At 39.3% G+C, this 18,620-nt stretch overlaps 1 protein-coding gene across 1 annotated transcript; it reads left to right on the top strand.

Moving 5' to 3' along the window:
• Positions 1–2,022: 2,022 nt before the first annotated feature.
• kitb (KIT proto-oncogene, receptor tyrosine kinase b) lies at positions 2,023–18,357 on the top strand. Its single transcript, XM_029441803.1, has 21 exons — positions 2,023–2,205; positions 4,135–4,410; positions 4,499–4,783; positions 6,064–6,203; positions 6,772–6,940; positions 7,412–7,601; positions 7,688–7,803; positions 7,917–8,031; positions 8,942–9,132; positions 10,244–10,350; positions 10,926–11,052; positions 11,413–11,517; positions 12,217–12,327; positions 13,028–13,169; positions 13,355–13,422; positions 13,521–13,612; positions 14,219–14,341; positions 14,745–14,856; positions 15,140–15,239; positions 15,529–15,634; positions 16,459–18,357. The coding sequence occupies exons 1-21, from the start codon at positions 2,151–2,153 to the stop codon at positions 16,600–16,602; spliced, it is 2,874 nt and encodes a 957-aa protein (XP_029297663.1). The 5' UTR covers positions 2,023–2,150; the 3' UTR covers positions 16,603–18,357.
• Positions 18,358–18,620: the final 263 nt, after the last annotated feature.

Below are 18,620 nucleotides of genomic sequence, written 5' to 3'. Positions count from 1 at the left end.
GTTTCAAACAACCACCACAAATATGTCTATTTGGCAAAGACTTCCCTGGAAACATGGTGCTATATTACAATGACCCAAGGACAGGATCAAACTGGACTTTGGTTTCCACTTATCTTTATTAAAAAGCGAGCAGTTGGTCCTCTTTGTATAGACATCAGGAAGAAACACTGTCCAAAAGTCCTGAAGCTGAGTCTGAATGGGTGTCTGTTTTGCAGAAGTTAGATTCCCTCACAGTTTTATTTATTGTGATATACAGACTGAAACCAATACTACTCCAGATCATTCTAGTGTAAAGACAAACTAATGCTGTAAAAAATTTAATTAAAGTGATGTTCTGCTACTGTTCTAGTTTGTTTAACCTCATCCTGCCATCATGTGCTGAGAAAGGCGTAATTAGCCATGGGGCGATGCAGTGAGGTTAGAGATTAATCATGTGTGTAAGAAAAGAAAAAAACACACAACGGTGCCAGTGTCCTCTCTTTTCCTAAAGCAACAGGACACACACACACACACACACACACACACACACACACACACACACACACACACACACACACACACACACACACACACACACACACACACACACACACACACACACACAGACCAAAAGATAAAATCACACACAAAATTCAAACCTATGCAAACACTTAAATATGTCGGCCATAAGGAATAAAGGAAATGAAGTGGCCACCAGGAGGCTCTGAAAATGACTTTAATGTGTTTTTCTGAAATTAGTTTTTTGCACATAAATATAATGAATGCATGTCATTCTATTACTATGAGTTTTGAATTGTGTTACAGTCCAATAGTCTATCTTCATCGGGTCTTTAAGGGGGGCTTTTTAGGATTATGAAAAAGAAGGATTTAGAGATCCATCCAGGCACCTTGGGGACCCCCAAAGACGTGTGTGGGTTGTTTGTATGGCAATTTCTTTAATTAACTACAAATGTGGTTGGTAATATGCACCAGTAATGCACAATTTAACAATGAAATGGTAAAAGCCTTTTTGCCTGGGGGGCCTCCTAGAATATGGAATCCAGTGTGACCAAAGTGACCAAATAAAGAGAGTACAAGTGGGGACAGTTTGCAGGATTTCTTGGATTTCTCGTTCTTTTTCAGTTGACATAATGTTTAGTCTTGCAAACATGGAACACATTTAAGATCAAAACAAATGTGGGGGTTCCTATATATGGAGGTTATGGCAAATAATACATTTGTGAAGAGCTATTTTTTTTTGAATGGCAGTTTGAGGGGTTATGAAAGCAAAAACATTTAATGAATAAAGTGAGTTATATTGATGAACTTGTTTCATTTTGATTAATTTAATTTTTACGTTCCATAAGTAGCTTATTACACTGGACAAATCTTGTAGGCCTATTGAAAAGGCTGAAGTCTTGGTTATGACCAATACCACACATTTAATATAATAAGTCCTATTGTTGGGGTGTAGGTAGTGTAGGGGCCTGTAAATGTCTGCTCCTGCACACCACCTTACACATTATGTGTCTTAATTGACTCCTAGTGGAACATAAAGTTGATTAAATCTGGGTGAAACCACTACTATCATGCTGATTACAGCTGGGAAACGTGAGACTGTGAAGTGCATCATAAACTGAATGTGTCTCTGCGGGGAAACTCCTGCCAAGTGACAACTATCATGACAACAGACCAAGAAGTGTGAGAACAGGCTGTCACCATAATGATACTTTAATACTGTCTGAGACAAACATTTACAGTCATCTTATTGAAAATATTTATTTGTATTTCAGATATTTCATTACTTGACATTTTTTCGCAATGACTGTGTAAGAAACGAGGAAGATAGCGTTGACAGAGCCGTATGTTCTTTTCCCGGTAATAACCGACTCATCACCTTGGCCGGTATCCAGCCAATGCGGGACAGAAAGGAGTGGCAGGGATCCAGAGAAGGGAGGAGAGGCGCTGTGTCTTTAAGCTCCAGTGAGATCCATCAGGGGGAGTCTCAGCCTACAGGGTCATTATTGTGTTAGTGCGCCCAGTACTGTGGAGGGACATGCTCTGTGTTGTTACGGTGGATGTGATCTGGTTTGTTTGTTTTAAGCACAGGATGGTTATTCCTGCACTTGAAACGCATGGAGTAGAGTAAAAGGCTTCAACCCCGCCTAATCATGAGATGCCACTGGGTTGTTTTTGCCTCACATTTTGTTTTGCTGCCACTAACAGGTAAGAACACCATTGACATGTTGCTTAAATATTGCTTTATAGTGATTCATGGTGTTTTCTCAATAATTACTTAATAGTTATCTAATTTCTTCTCTTCGCCAAGACATCATAAATGATTATAATGCCATCATATTCCAAGGGACATGAGAGTAGGTTATGCCTTTAGTGAAGAGTTTATAACGATCGTATTGTAACCTACTTTATGCGTATTATTACAAAATCTATATGTCCATATTTTTTCTCCCATTTGTATTAGAGTCTGTATCTTTTCAGATCAAGTGAAGTGTTGTTCTCTCTCCAGATGATTGCCCGACGTTATTTTAGTGTCACTATTTAAGGTTCTTCGCCCTTAATTAGACTAATTCAGGTGTGAACAGCCGAGAGAAGCATGTACCGTTGCGCGTGCAAATGTCAAATGCCTTGGGGAAGCAAGAGCCGTTTAACGTTGCAATGTGATCAGCTCATGTCTACAGATCATATCATATCATTTGCATAATACCGTGTAACAAAGTACGTAAGAATTGTCTTTGGGCTGCCTTTCCTGGCAGGCAACAGATGTGTGTGTGTATGTGTGTGTATGACTCTTTTAATAAAAACCACACCCAGCAGCACCTTTACATTTAACCGCTCTGGCTGCTGTGATGATGCAGCCTCAAGTTTTCTTTGAGACCTTTGCTTACTCGAAGACCAACTACAGAGCACCGATTCTTACAGACATCTACATGCACTTACAGCCTGCAAAAACACATATATTGATATTTCTTTTGAAGGAGAGCCTGTTTGCATTCACATGCTTCTGCTTCTTGCTCTCTCAGCCCTGCTGCATGGCCTGAAGACACAACAGTCACATGAAAATCCTGAAATGGCGCTTATCATGTGGAAATCTGCAAAAAAAGAAAGGAAGGAAAGAAACGTTGAAGGGGGTTGGCTGATGGGGTTAAACTGAGAATAAAATGTTAGTTTGGTTTACTAATTTTAAGGGAGTGGATTTAAGGACCTTAATGCATGATTACTCAGGGGGTAGACAGCCCATAATTATTGATTGTTCAATTGAGCTATGGTGGTTTGATAGCACTCTGTCTTAAGGGGCTCTGTGCCAATCATAACATCACATTTAACCATCACATTATGAACATCTTTGGTTTTAAGAAAGTGTGGTGTCCCTAATTAATGGATTAATCAACAAAATAATCAGTAATAAAAGTCATCTGAAGTTGCTCTGCCCTGTTTTTGTTCTTTTCATTGATTTCTATCTCTTTCTTGCAGTGGTGAATAGTAAATAAGTACTTTACTTAAGTACTTTACTTAATTACAATTTTGAGCCATTAGTACTTTACTTGAGTATTCCCATTTCCTGCTACTTTAAACTTTTACTCCACAATTCAAATGCAAACGTTGTAGTTTTTACTCCCCTAGAGTTATTTGACAGCTTTAGTTTCTTTACAGATTCAGATTAAAAATCTAAATATAATCAACAAATCATTTATCATGTATATTATAGATTAAGATCAAATGTTATTGATCGCTTGGTAAAATTTACAAGCTACCCTGCAGTATATAGAGTTAAAAAATATATGCTCCTCATTCATCAGCTGCAACATTAATGTGATGAACACATTAATCAGCATCAATAATTATAATTAACTTATATTATTCTGAAATGGTCATTGAGCAGAATGAGTATTTTTCCTTTTGTAGGTTTTCCCCATACATTTTGATGACGCTTTTACTTGTATTTTTTACACTGTTGTATTACTACTCTTAACAAAGTAAAAGATCTGAGTACTTCGTCCGCTTCGGCTTTCTTGCAATTCTTCCCAGAGCTAGTAATTCATCAACATCAGTGTTCCTGAAAGCAGCAGTGTTTTGTGCTGGATCTTTACTCTAGGTCCACCATGTGTCAACCATATTATATGTCCTCTGTTTCAGTCTGGTGCCAGCCAGTCATCTCCCCCGGCGGGCCTCACATTGTAGTTCCCAAGAGGGGAAAGCTTGAGCTGCGTTGCCATGACAATGCTACGACATCTGGTGCCCCATCCAGGTTGAGGTGGCAGAGGGAGCGGGCTCGCAGGCTGGAGGGAGAGGTGGAGGAGGGCGGAGTGGTTTATGTCAAGGTGTCGGCAGCACAGGCCTACCACATGGGTCGTTATGTGTGCATCAACAACAGCACACTGGAACACAGCTCCATCTATGTATATGTGAAAGGTGGGTGTTCGAGGTGGGGGGAGAGGCAAGTGATCCTGTGTCCCTCTACAAACATTGATTCATCCAATTCTCCCTTTTATCTCCTCAGACCCCCAGAATTCTTTCCAGCGCACCATGGTGAACAACATCCTGGTGCGCGCAGGTGAGAACTGCACCATCCCCTGTCTTGTGACCGACCCCAGGGTCACCCTCCTGGCCTTGGAGACCTGCAAAGGACAACCTTTGCCCTCTGGTATGACTTACCACAGCAACTTTCAGCGAGGCGTCATCATCAACAATGTGAGAAAGGAATACGAGGGCTGTTTCGTATGTGTGGGGCAGCTTACTGGAGTCAAAGTTTCGTCGAGCCAATATACTGTGGATGTACGACTTGGTAAGTGAGACATATTCTTGTTTCCAAAAACTACAATTCATGTTGTTGAAATGGTTTCATACCAGTGTTTAATGGTTCTCCGTGTGGTATAGCTTGTAAAATAGTTGTATGTGCAGCTGTTGACAGGAAAGACGTAAGGGAGAAGCTCCTGTAATCTTTCCAGAAAGTATTTGAGGGCATATTAATAAAGTCAGAGGAAAAGTCACTAGCTTGTAAAAGGGATAATTAAGTTACCCCTCTTGTAGCCTCCCAGTAGTTATCGCAATGCAAGGTAAAGCCACATTGTTTGCATTTGCCTTAATGCAAATGTCCCAATACTTGTGTCAAAGTAAACAGTGAAGTAAACACATTTAAAGTCACTACCCGTCATTGAATGTTGTTACTGTTTGCTGTCTGATGTTTACAGTGCTGTGGAAAAAGAATTTCCCCTTGGGGGACAATAAAGTCTTTAGTAGAGAAAAGTATCCAGAACCTTACATGGACAAATGATATCAACACATACGTAAACAAGACCAAGAATCCGGCTTATTGCCAAGAAGGTTTTCATATGCAAGGAAGTTGCTTTGCTGTATTGGTTTGTATTGGTTGTATTGGTGTATTAGTTCTTCAGGTGTTTGGTTGAGACATTATGGTGGCCCAACAGACAAGCAGAGCCACTAGCATGGCTACAAATCAGAGGTAGTCACATCAACGATCCACATTGCAGATGTGTTTTGGCATGAGGTTTAGCTCATATTTTTTCTTCTGAGCTATATTGATAGGAAATGTACCAGAAGCATTTCACGTCAGTGAAGCTGATTATGTTTCTTTTTGTCCTTGTACTGCATCAGCATTTTTAGTCTAGTCTGCAGTGGAAAGAAATCTAAACAGAGACAAGCTGGGAGGGGCCGGGACGTAGTGTCCTTCTGTGAGTCAGAAGAGAGACGTGAGGGAGGGAGGAGCAGAGGGATTATAGTCCCACACTGAACAAAGCTTTGTAACAGTCCATGAAGGCTGTGTTTGGGGTAAATAGAACTACCGCAGTCCTTGTCAAACACAGCCACTGAATTTAAGTCTGCGGGCAGTTATGTGCGCACAAGGAAATGGCATATGCAAATACTGTACTTGTGTGCATTGTCATTCATGTGTGTTTGTCCGCTAAAGCATTGCCTGCCTGAGCTGAACTTTTATGATAGAATACAGATAGAATAATTTCAGACAGGAAACCAATAGTTAGTGTAAATGAGCTAATCAGTTATATATCAGTCATGAGAATGCCGCTTTTGCATCTCTCCATGCAGTGCCGAGGGTGCCTCCAGTGATCACGCTGTCCCAGAAAAACACGGTTATCCTGAGAAAAGGAGAGCAGTTTGAGATCACCTGTAGCTCCACCAACGTCAACCCGGACTTCAATGTCAAGTGGGATTTCCCTTCAACAGCGGTGAGATTGATGAAGGGATTGACTGGCTTCTCCTCGGTGTTTATATCCGGGTGACTGACTGTCAGGGTGTGAAAGTTTCAGTCTTCTTATCTGGCTGACTGGCTTTCTTTAAAGGACATTTTCCCCTACCAATTCAATAAACAGCCATATATTTACATTTTTATCAGGGCTGTAGCTACCGCAGAGGACTGAGGTCATACCCTTAATAATATTTATAGAAATGTGGGAAGTTTAATGACACAAAATGGAGTTTACATTTCGGGTTTTGTGACACTGATTCTGATATTTCTTACACCAAATATGTTAATAATTTTACATAAAATATAATTGAACAGTTAAATGATATATGAAATGTGAAATATTGTGATTTCTTTACATACATTTTTTTAGATCATAGTAACTATAATAATATAATATTTTTTTTGAATGTTAAATCTGCTGTTTGAGATTAATATTCAAACCCAACAGTGAGGAAATGGTATGCTCACTGAAGCAGGGCATTTTGGATCTGTGTGATGTTGCACCTGTTGATAGTGGACCGCTTACCTTTTCCCATGATGCTTTGCAGCATCCCGATGAATCCCACACCTCATACATCCTGTCCGGTTCCCGCGGTTACCAACGTGCCACCTTACTCTTGATCACAGATGTCAACCAATTAGACTCGGGCACTTACCGCTGCCACGCCCACAACGAGAGAGGCTCCAGTGCCACAGCGCTGCAGCTGGATGTCCAAGGTGAGTGTTGACAAAGATGTTCAATAAGAAATGGTGACTGTGTGTATGGAATTCACAAACCTTTTGCGAGATGGTTAAGGTTAGGCATTGACCTTGAATGGTTAAGGTTAGAATAGGTTGTCAAGCTGCGAGTCTTGTGAGAGTTTTCATCGAGGGTCACCATCTATACACTTACTATATCCTAATTCTTTATGTATTTATGTTTTATTTTTTTCCAACATTAGATATTTACGTAGCTAACAGACATATATATAGATTTTTTTTTACAAAACATATTTTGGGCCATTCAAAAACAAAATCAATTTGCCTTTGTTTAATAAAGTTGTATTGAATTGAATTGAAATGAGCAAAGTAAAATGGCAATCGGTGATGTAATCAGCCAATCGCCGATAGCGATATCTTTGTCCAACACTAGACAACTGTTTATAGGTGGACTTTGACTTTAACATGTATATTTCTGATGCCCTCCAGATCAGGGATTCATCACCATGTTAGGAGGCCCAGCTCCAATCCAGGCTGATGTTAAAGAGGGGGAGAGCCTGAGCCTCAGAGTAGAATTCAATGCCTATCCTGCACCAAGCTCCCTGTCCTGGTCCTACAACGGCAAGAAGCTCCTCAACACCACAGAGCACGTTATCACCATCCACCGCCGCAATTACAGGTACAGCGAGCTAACATTATGTCTTCCACTGCAAGTACACATGCATGTACACACGCAGAATTCGAAACTTGTGTTTGTTTTATCAGACTCATAAGCGAGCTCAGACTAGTGAGGGTCCTCGGCTCGGAGGGCGGGATCTATACGTTTTCAGCGAGCCATGAGGACGCATCTGTTGATCATCCGTTCCACGTGTACGTCAACAGTAAGTGGCTCTCACAGTTGCACTCAAGTACCTTAGTATTTATATGTTATATGTTTTCAATGTAAATAATTGTGTCTCTTTTCTATCGATCTGCCCTTCTCTTTATCTTCAAGGCAAGCCAGTTATCATCTCCCAGGAAGGCCCTGTTGATGGACAGGTGCGGTGCATTGCCTCTGGTTACCCAGTTCCTAAAATAAGCTGGTACTTCTGTGAGCTGCCCCACACGAGGTATGCCTAAAATATGTTGCACTTCTTTCAACAAAAGAGCGTTTGTGCCGCTTTTTTTACTTTATGACATCAGAATACAACTGATACAGAGAATTATCATGAGCTGGACGTGAACCTTGGATATCTTCAATGTTTTTATCTTGCTGTTCCACCAGCAGCGACACAGAGACTGTTTTTTACTCACAAATGAGATGTTAAAAGTCGATTTGGTGAGAGTAACAAGAGGAAACAGAGGAGAAGAGTTGTAAAGTTACAGGAAAGTGATCATTTACTGACAGTCTTTACAAATGGGTCAAAATAAGCAATTATTGTGATAAATCACTGCATCACATTCACATCCTTTATTTTTAATTCCTTCTATTTGATAATCAGTTCATCCAGTTCCATGTAAAGTTTGTGATATAAACAATAAGATATAGAAATTATTTTTGATGCATTTAAATTTACCAATCGATATATAATTAAAAGCTTATGACTCCTTGGTTTTTATGCTGCTTATATTAAAGGCTGTAACCGAACAGCAGTGTGACTTCAGACCATTTCACTCACAATAATCTCCAACACCTTCTGTTGTTTCATCTGGCAGTTCCTTTAAGAGCAAAGAGGCTCATGGGAGCTGAAAAAATTGGTTTATGTCATCTCATAATCTCATTAGCATTAAGACAAATAAGCCAGCTGGATTTTGACTGTTGGTCAAAACAATAAAAGCATTTTAGAGCTCTGTTAAAATAGGCATTTGTCTTATTTTTGAAATTCTATATGCTAAACAATTAATTGATATAATGCCAAAATAAATAGCACAGAAGCTGAGAATGACTGTGTTTGAAATAACTTTATCATTTGTGCTAAAACTTGCTCTGATTCAAAACTAAGAGAGGGAAATGTAAACAACTTTGTAACCCCTCAACAGGTGCTCACACCTGCCCAATGCCACCCAATGGGAGACTCCGGATGTCACCATGTTGACAGAGTCTACTTTCGGTAAGAGCGAGGTGGTGAGCCGACTGAACGTGAGCAAGGAGCACGCACACTATCACACCCTGGAGTGTGTGGCGAGTACGGAGGAGGGGCAGGAGGCCTACACACTGTTCTCCATCAGTGGTACGACACACACACACACACACACACACACACACACACACACACACACACACACACATATATATATATATATATATATATATATATATATATATATATATATATATATATATATATATATATATATATATATATAAATATATATATATACTAAACCCATTAACCCAGTTGTGTTACTTGATGCAGATTGAATGAGATTAGCTGACTATGCAGGCTGGGATTATATGGTGTGCCTCACTAATCCTTGTCACACAAACAAACACCACTGCTGCAGCAGCTGTCAAACATATATAGCTTAGTGTCTGTGCCATAGTTTATAAGCGTGATCCATTTCACATATCTGCATTATGTCATATATATGTAGTTGTATTATTTTAATTTTATGTTAGATAATTATTTTGTTTATTTTTCAGTGAGGCACCACAGTCATACACAGTTAACTCCTAAATGTAAATTGTATCCCTTCCTAGGGCTGGGCAGTATATGGATTTTATATGGATATCATGATATGAGACTCGATATCATCTTATCTTTTGGATATTATAATGACACATTTCTTTTCTTGGTTTTAAAGGCAGCATTACACTGTTTTTAGTTGTTGCATTATTTGCCTTTACCTACTTAGTCATTATATTCACATTATTGATGATTATTTTATTTGATTTAATCTTTATGTATACAGTTAATCATATTGAGAAAGTTGTAAATGTCATATAAATCAAGGGATTTTCACATTGAGTGAGACCACATTTCTCAATTTTGGTCAAAAACAACAACAAACAATATTTAATATATTTAACAAAAAGCCCTATCCCTTCCCTGCATTTCTTCTTACATTTTCAATCATGCTTCTGTGTCTAATTTTTCATTTATTCATTACTCCATCTTCTATCTCCGTCACTCTCACCTTGACCCCCACCCACCCTTCATATCCCCCCAGACCCCACTGATTCACAGAGTGAATTTCAACCGGGATGAACATGTATAGAATAAATAAATAAAGGGTTTATCTCAGATTTGATTGTACTTATGTTTTAACTGTTTTGTGTATAAACTGAACCTGAACTGCTGGTAAAACGCATTTTTCAGTGTAGTTTCTGTTTCCTCTCAGAACGCATTGTCCCCCATAAACTCTTCACCCCTCTTCTGACTGGTATGGTGGCCACTGGTGTCTTCCTCAGCCTCATTCTAGTGGTGCTGCTCTATAAATACATGCAGGTAAAACCGGAAACAAATCATACATTATAATGCCATTACTGCAATGTAGAACTAGCATATTATCTGAGTAGGAGTAGGGTCATATACGTATCTCTCACCATCAATCTTATTCAAACCCCGTTTAAAAATGATCAGACTTCAACGTGAGATCAAGTTCAACTACCACCATTGATATGCAGTTTGCATCACAGAAAAATAAATGGCTGCAATAGTTTCTAGTGACTCATGCCTCCATCTTGATTAGTGTATGTTAAAGTTAGAAGCATCTTTATGAGATCAGACTAGTTTTTTTTGCTGCACATGGTAACGATATTTAACCGATAAAGCGTCTTTTTAATCAATATGAATGTGTCCTAATTAATTTGAAATGAATCAGACATGCTGCAGTTAAAGTCTTTTTTTGACAATCTGGTGAAGCCATTAATGTGCATGCTGCTCTTATTGCACTCAGATGAGTCAGACTCCTTGAGAAATTAATTAACAGTGGGATCATCAGTCTTGACTGGCTGACAACTAAAGTGCATCGAGCAACATAAAATGGACTATAATCTCTTTCTCTCTCCGAACTTTAACAGAAACCAAAGTTCCAAATCCAATGGAAGGTCATTGAGAGTATCCATGGCAACAACTACATATATATTGACCCCACCCAGCTGCCGTATGACTCCAAATGGGAGTTTCCTCGACAGAAACTACGCTTCGGTATGATAGCACATGGCACACTACACACATAGCTATTATACATTTGTAAGAAACATATGCAGGCATGCAAGTGTGGTGATTATTGTGTTTAGTTTTTCTTATTGTTACCTCATTTAGATGATGTATGTGCAGAGTTTGACACTATAAGTTGTTTTCACATTAATCTGTTGAAGAAGTGGATGCTAGTTGAAGTTAAACAGATGTTTTTCAAAGCAGAGTATTTTTAAATGTCTTAAATCAAGCCTGGTGGGGATCTTAAGTTAATTGTAAAACGCTGAATGTTTCTGTGTGTGTGTGTGTGTGTGTGTGTGTGTGTGTGTGTGTGTGTGTGTGTGTGTGTGTGTGTGTGTGTTCCCACAGGTAAAACTCTGGGCTCTGGGGCTTTTGGAAAGGTAGTGAGGGCCACAGCATATGGACTCTGCTCTGCAGATACTGTGACAACAGTCGCTGTTAAGATGCTCAAACGTAAGTGTGTGTGTGTGTTTGTGTGTGTGTTTTTCTGCTCTTTCTCTGTGGCTGTTAACAATAATACACAAAACAAAAGAACAAAAGAAATGTCCACCCCTTGTCTCAAAATGAATACCGAGTGCTTCCTTGTTTTTTTGATTGAAGTAAAACTTTTTTTCTCAGACAATATACACGCTGCTCTGTCCTATGGGGACTGTACGCAGCTTATGATGTCTGACTTCTGCATTTTTCGGTTTTTATTTACAGATAATTCTCCAAAATAGAGTGTGGTCAGTGCTCATCAAGAAAAGATAATGCAAGACAGAGCTTTTTGTCGTAAAGATATAAATAATAATTCATTAATTGAGTTTAAAGTTTCATTTTTTTATATAACTAATAACAATATTTCAAAAGCGATTATAGGTTAGTGCTTTGTATTAACATGATTTCCGTGTTTGTTTTTTTAATACTAGCATCATTATGAAAAACTTGAACATTTATTATTTGCTAGATGGTAAACATTTATATATATGTATATATATATATATATATATATATATATATATATATATATATATATATATATACATATATATTGTATTACTTGGACACTTTAAATAAAACGGTTGACTACAAATATAGTGCATTATGTAATAAATAGGGAGCAACATATGAGACATGTAAGAGTTTATAAATGGCGTCATGATGTCATCACAGCCAATGCCCATGCTACGGAGAAGGAGGCGCTGATGTCAGAGCTGAAGGTGCTCAGTTACCTTGGAAACCATGTGAACATCGTTAACCTGCTGGGGGCCTGCACTGTCGGAGGTGAGAGGAGCAGCTTCACCACACTTAGTTCACTCTTAGGAAATGTACATGTGAGATATTTTGGGCTGAATTTGGTCCGGTGAGAACCTGTTTTATACAGTCTATGGTGCAGACACTATAAGCCTCTTAAATTTGCATGTTTATTTATTATTTATGCATTAAATATGTTTTGTTTTATAACAATAGGTATTCTTTCAGACTGATGTGCTGACTTGCTGCTCTGCCCAGCCAATACCGACCTCCTATTAAAAAATGTGATATTGGACAGTAAGCACGAGGCTCCGATGTAACAACGTGATGCAGTTTGACAAATTTACGATGCAGTGGATCAATATTATATACCTGTCTAGACCTCAACATTGATCATATTGCAGCATTTGGATTGGATTCACACAAGTATGCATGAGTATGTTATTAGGAAGGAAACGCTAGACACTTAGTCATGATAAACCCAATTCTAACATATTCACACAAATTTGCTCAATATGTTTTAACACAAAAATATTGATATCGGCTTTTAAACACATTTAGTTCGAACCAGTCTGAATGCACGACACATGCCCTGCCTTGAAACAGTCCTACAGTATCAACCATCTTCTTTTGGCTCATTATTGGAGCTTAGAGTTTCTCTTTTCATTGTTATAAGCTGTCATATGGTTTCAAATTCAGTGAGTTGAGGTTTCTTTTTTATCTCTGCCAGGCCCAATTTTGGTGATCACAGAGTACTGTTGCTATGGCGACCTCCTCAACTTCCTGCGCAGAAAAAGAGAGTCTTTTCTTAACTCCCAAGTCGGTAATGGTTACTATCGCAACGTCTCGAACCAAACGGAGCCTACAACAAGGTGTGTGTGTGCGGGTATTAAAACTGTGATTGCAATTGCCAAAATGGTTACTGAGTCAACATTTAATGCTTTAATTAATGTGTGTGTGTGTGTGTGTGTGTGTGTGTGTGTGTGTGTGTGTGTGTGTGTGTGTGTGTGTGTGTGTGTGTGTGTGTGTGTGTGTGTGTGTGTGTGTGTGTGTGCAGCGGAGAGGTGACTGATATGGGATACATGCCCATGCGTCCCTCTGAGAAAGAAAGGTCTTCCCAGTCAGGTAGGAAGTCTCCTCACTCTACATTTTCTAATCATACATTTAAAAAAACACACTGAGTGTCTCACCTATAGACGTCTAACGATGTAATCTTCATCTAGTGGACATCGAGGAGCTGTCTCTGGACGGCGAAGATCTCCTCAGCTTTTCCTACCAAGTGGCCAAAGGAATGGAGTACATTACTTCCAAGAACGTGAGGCATTTACAGACCGTCGGCTTATTTAATTAAGTCGTTACAGAACAGATCTAAGTGCTGCTGCTAGTTTATAAATCCTGTTGTGGCCTAGGGCCTACATGCTGTGTGAATTGCTGTCAGCTACAATAGTGCCCGGACAAGCAGATGTAAACATAGTGAAGCAGCATTTACATTAGATTATGTGCTGCACACACAAGGAACCACAATCGCACAATCGTTAATAAGCTCCATTCAGACACTTTGAAATGTGAATATAAAAGCATCTTGTTTTCCTGATTCAGTTTCTCTTGCTGCACTTTTGTTGCTTTTATTAAATTAGGCACTGTTTCTGCATTATTGTCTCGACTGTAATTGCCCTGAAACATTACTAAAACTATTATTCTTTGATATATGTTTTTATATAGTTTCATTGATTTAATTGTATTTTTATTTGACAAATATATGTATGTATTGTTTAAAACACTGTCAATTTGCCTTTTGTGTCTGTGAGGATGTAAGTTTATTTCGATCCCACTCACTACTCATTTGTGTGTTTGTGTGTGTGTGTGTGTGTGTGTGTGTGTGTGTGTGTGTGTGTCTGTGTGTCTGTGTGTGTGTGTGTAGTGTGTCCACAGGGATCTCGCAGCCAGAAACATTCTGCTGACTCACGGCAGGGTGGCAAAGATCTGTGACTTTGGGTTGGCACGAGACATCACTACCGATGCCAACTACGTGCTCCGAGGCAACGTGAGTCTGCCTGTCATTTTTTCTCGCTGAGCCTTATCCCTCCCTCCCTCCCTCTCTTCCTCTCTTCCTTCCTTCCTTTCAAATTGTTTGTTTTGTCCAGTCAACACTCCAAAAGCTAAAGATAATTTGTTTTAAACCAGACAAGAATGAAGCAAGTCTTCAGATGCTAGTATATGGCGTTAATGTAATGTTTGGCATTTTTGCTTGAAAAATTACAATGTACTGATTGATTGATTATGAAAATAGCCACCAATCGATTAATCAACTAACGATCTTAGAAGAGTTTATTCGAGTATAACCTATGAAAGAAAGAAATGAACAGAATTACTCTATAACATCCCATTAAAAGATTTGTACCATGGAAAAAACAAGGGGACATGTTTCAAAACGCTCCCTCCTGCAGGCTCGTCTGCCAGTCAAGTGGATGTCTCCTGAGAGCATTTTCGACTGTGTCTACACCTTTGAGAGTGACGTGTGGTCCTACGGCATCCTGCTCTGGGAAATCTTCTCTCTGGGTAACATTTCCAGTTAGAGCTGCGCTGTTGCATCTGTTTCATAATGTCTGAGCCATTATTATCATCCATTTGAGCTGACTCGGTCCTTATCATAGGCTCTGATGAAGCTCCTTAGCAGTAACATCACTTAGCGGGGTGAATTGTACAAAATCATATTGATTGTGTAACAATGTACATCCAGAAACCAGTATCACTGTATGAATCCATGATTGTTTGCCCTCTAAAACTGAAAGATAAATGACAGAAAGTTATTTAAAGTGTGTACTGTATGTCTGTGTTGCAGGTAACAGCCCTTATCCTGGGCTGCAGGTGGGCTCAGTATTTTACAGGATGATTCAAGATGGCCAAAAGATGAACAAGCCTGAGTTTGCTCCCATCGAGATGTAAGTGTGTGTGTCTGTGAGAGTGAGTGTTGTTATTTAAGTATTGTAACCAGGGCTGCAACTAATGATTAATCTGCCAATCATTTTTTATTCGTTTTGTCTGTTATATGTCAGAAATATTGAAAAAGGTCCAATGTGACGTCATCAAATGTCTTGTTTTGTTCAACCAACAGTCCAAAGTCAAAAGATATTCAATTAACATGGACATAAAATTCAGAGAAAAGGCGACAAAATTTTAGTTTTTCCACATTCCTCCATGTTGAAACTAATCTCAGCCTCACCTCTGCAGGTATGACATGATGTTGTCTTGTTGGAGCCACGATCCTTTGAAAAGGCCTTCCTTCAGGAAACTGGTGGAGAGGACTGAGCTACTGCTGTCAGAAAACACTAGGAATGTGAGTAGATGAAACCATGAAATGACTGACATTTATGTCTTTATTAGAGAACAACAGTGTAGATACAGACAGGAAACAAAGGGAGTGAGAGATGAGTGATATGTGTTGTAAGATCCCCGGCTGCAATTGAACCGTGGACATTGAGGTGATTTTAAGGCCCCTATGAAGCCAAAAACTCACCTATTATTATTAAAATAATTCTTACATGACTAAATAAGCACTTTTCATGTGCAGTCTTGAATTGTCGAAGGAAAGGTAGTTTTTCTTGCATGCCACCACGGTGTTTCTATATCAAAACATCTGTTTACAAACTCTCACACAACTTGTATAAACCAAGTCTCATTTAATCCAGTCGTATGCCCACTACTTCCCAAACACATTCATTTACCTTACTATTTAGTGTTTTATATGCGGCCCCTATATACTTCAATTCAAGACTCTCAGTTTTTTGATTTTCGTTCACGGTTTTCTTCAAGAATTGGAGGTAACAAGGGTGTGTAGATGAGATGAGTAATGGACATACAGATGATCATTTCTTCTTCTTTTTTTAAATAGATATCCTACTCATATCAACAGCAACAGCCTTTGAGACATTTTGGGAACATTTTATAGTTTGATAGAAGAAGGTTGCCGGGGCATCTCTCTCTGTCACTACCTAATAAAAGTATGCCAGAGCATCTCACTGAATGTATACATTTATTTTGCATATGACTTTGTGATTTGGCTTGTTACATGTCTCAGTACACGATCAGACTATTTATTTATTTCTGAAAAAGTAATATCATGAAAGCTTCCATAAACCACGAACGTGTGTTGTTCCTCAGGTGTACCTGAGACTGAGCAACGCTCCAGGTCACCCAGAGCAGCAGAGGGCGCCATCACGGAGACTGAGCTCAGTCTGCAGCACGACAGCCCCTACACAGCCTTTACTGCAAAGCACGGCTGATGTCTTCCAGGACTATGTCTGACACACACACACACACACGCACACGCACACGCACACGCACACACACACACACACACACACACACACACACATACACACACACACACACAGATATATGCACGTACACACTGCTATGAAACATACAACCCCCCCCTACCTCCCTAAATCATTGCCTCCTTTTACCGCACAAAATCTACCAGAGCCAAATGCACTATGTAAACTAATAACAACACATTCACTCAAACTAACTCTCTAACGCTGGCCTTCCTGCATCAAACACACACACACACACACACACACACACACACACACACACACACACACACACACACACACACACACACACACACACACACAGACACTGTATATATACGACCCTGCACTGGGCTCTCAGTATTGGCCTCTATCTATTCTCCCCATTTGCGTATTGATCTCTGTGGTAGGTATTTCAGGTCTATATAAAGCGGACTCCAGCACTAACCGTCCATCAGATACAACATCCCCCATCAGCAGCAGGAGGAGATTTGGCTCACATTCAGCCGTAGATTGCATCTTAAAACGCGTTGGGGAAAACAGAGACCTTTGACTGAGGAATAGATAAGCACAGTTGGTGCTGTGATGTGTGGACTTTTTTTGTGTGTCAGACTATCTGCCTTTTTACTGAAACATTTTGTAATTTTGGGAAATACAAATAAATACAGCTTTCTTGCAGCGAGTTAGATGAGAATTGATACCACCCTAATTTCTGTGCGCTGAGTATGGAGGTAAAGTCAACAGCCGGTTAGCTTAGCTTAGCATAAAGACTGGAAAGGGGGGAAACTGCGAGCCTGGCTCTGTCCAACAATGATCAAATCCATCTACCAGCAGCTCTAAAGTTCACAAATGAACACATTATATCTTGTGAGTTTAATCCGTACCAGAAATGAAAGTGTGGTTTTAATGGGGGGTTAGTATGTGTGGGACTATTTCTTGGTTGGGAAAAGGGATTTCCAGGAAACCCTGCTAGCAACCTTATTGGAACTAAACTTGTTTTGCATTGTTTGCTTTCTTTGAGAATTATAGTTTGACTATGTACACGTCGACTTCTCGTACATGTACAAGAGGTAGTTTAAGCTAGCCAGGCTAGCTGTTTCCCTGTGTGTCCAGTCTTTATGCTCTAAGCTAACTGGCTGCTGGCTCCAGCTTCATATTGAATGGACAGTCATACTTATCATCTAACTCTCTGCAAGAAAGCATATTGTGTTTTTCCCAAAACTATTAAAACTCTTAATTTACTTACAGTCACTAGATTTACACATTCTGAGTTGTTGTCAGCAAGCCTAACTTAAAACTGGTTTTAATAGGGCTCATATAGATACTTTCTGATATCTGAATTCTCTTTTACATTATAACAAGTGAGCCATAGCGAGGTGGCAGGCAAGCGATAACTCCTAATAAAACATAAAGCCGTAAGTTACACAAACACTGATTCCCAACTGTGCGTTTAAGCTTTGAATACTGTGACTAACTGGTGTATTGCTGTACGTATTTTAGGGTTAGCTTTAGATTAGTCTGTGGCCAGGCGTTTAGGACTGTTTGCTCTTTTGACTTGGTTTATGTCAAACATGTATGCAATGTAAATACAATAGAAATGTGCCTTTAGATTTTTTTTAAATACTGAATGCATTTGATTGTGAAACAGTTGTTGTTGAGAGCCAGAAGAGTTTCTGTATGCTGGTTTTGATACAGTTGGTTGACTTGTAATAATAAAGAACGTACCTGTGATGGTAGAACCAACTGGAAAGTTTCCATTTCATTTGTCATTGTCCTAATTCTGTGACACACAAGCAGCTCTGTTGTACTTTGAGCTAAATGCTAACGTTAGCATACTAACATGCTCACAATGACAATGCTAAAATGTTATGATATTCAGCAGATTCAATGTTTATTGTGTTCATCATTTTAGCATGTTATCATGTTTATTAGCACTACACACTAAGTATAGCTGGAGTTGATGGGAATCCTATTAGATTTTTGGATTATACAAATTGACATGTTGAC

Source organism: Cottoperca gobio, chromosome 1 (assembly GCF_900634415.1).
Source record: "Cottoperca gobio chromosome 1, fCotGob3.1, whole genome shotgun sequence".
Classification (NCBI taxonomy): domain Eukaryota; kingdom Metazoa; phylum Chordata; class Actinopteri; order Perciformes; family Bovichtidae; genus Cottoperca; species Cottoperca gobio.
The sequence above is the reverse complement of the archived record's forward strand: the minus strand, read 5'-3'. Positions and strand labels throughout refer to the sequence as shown.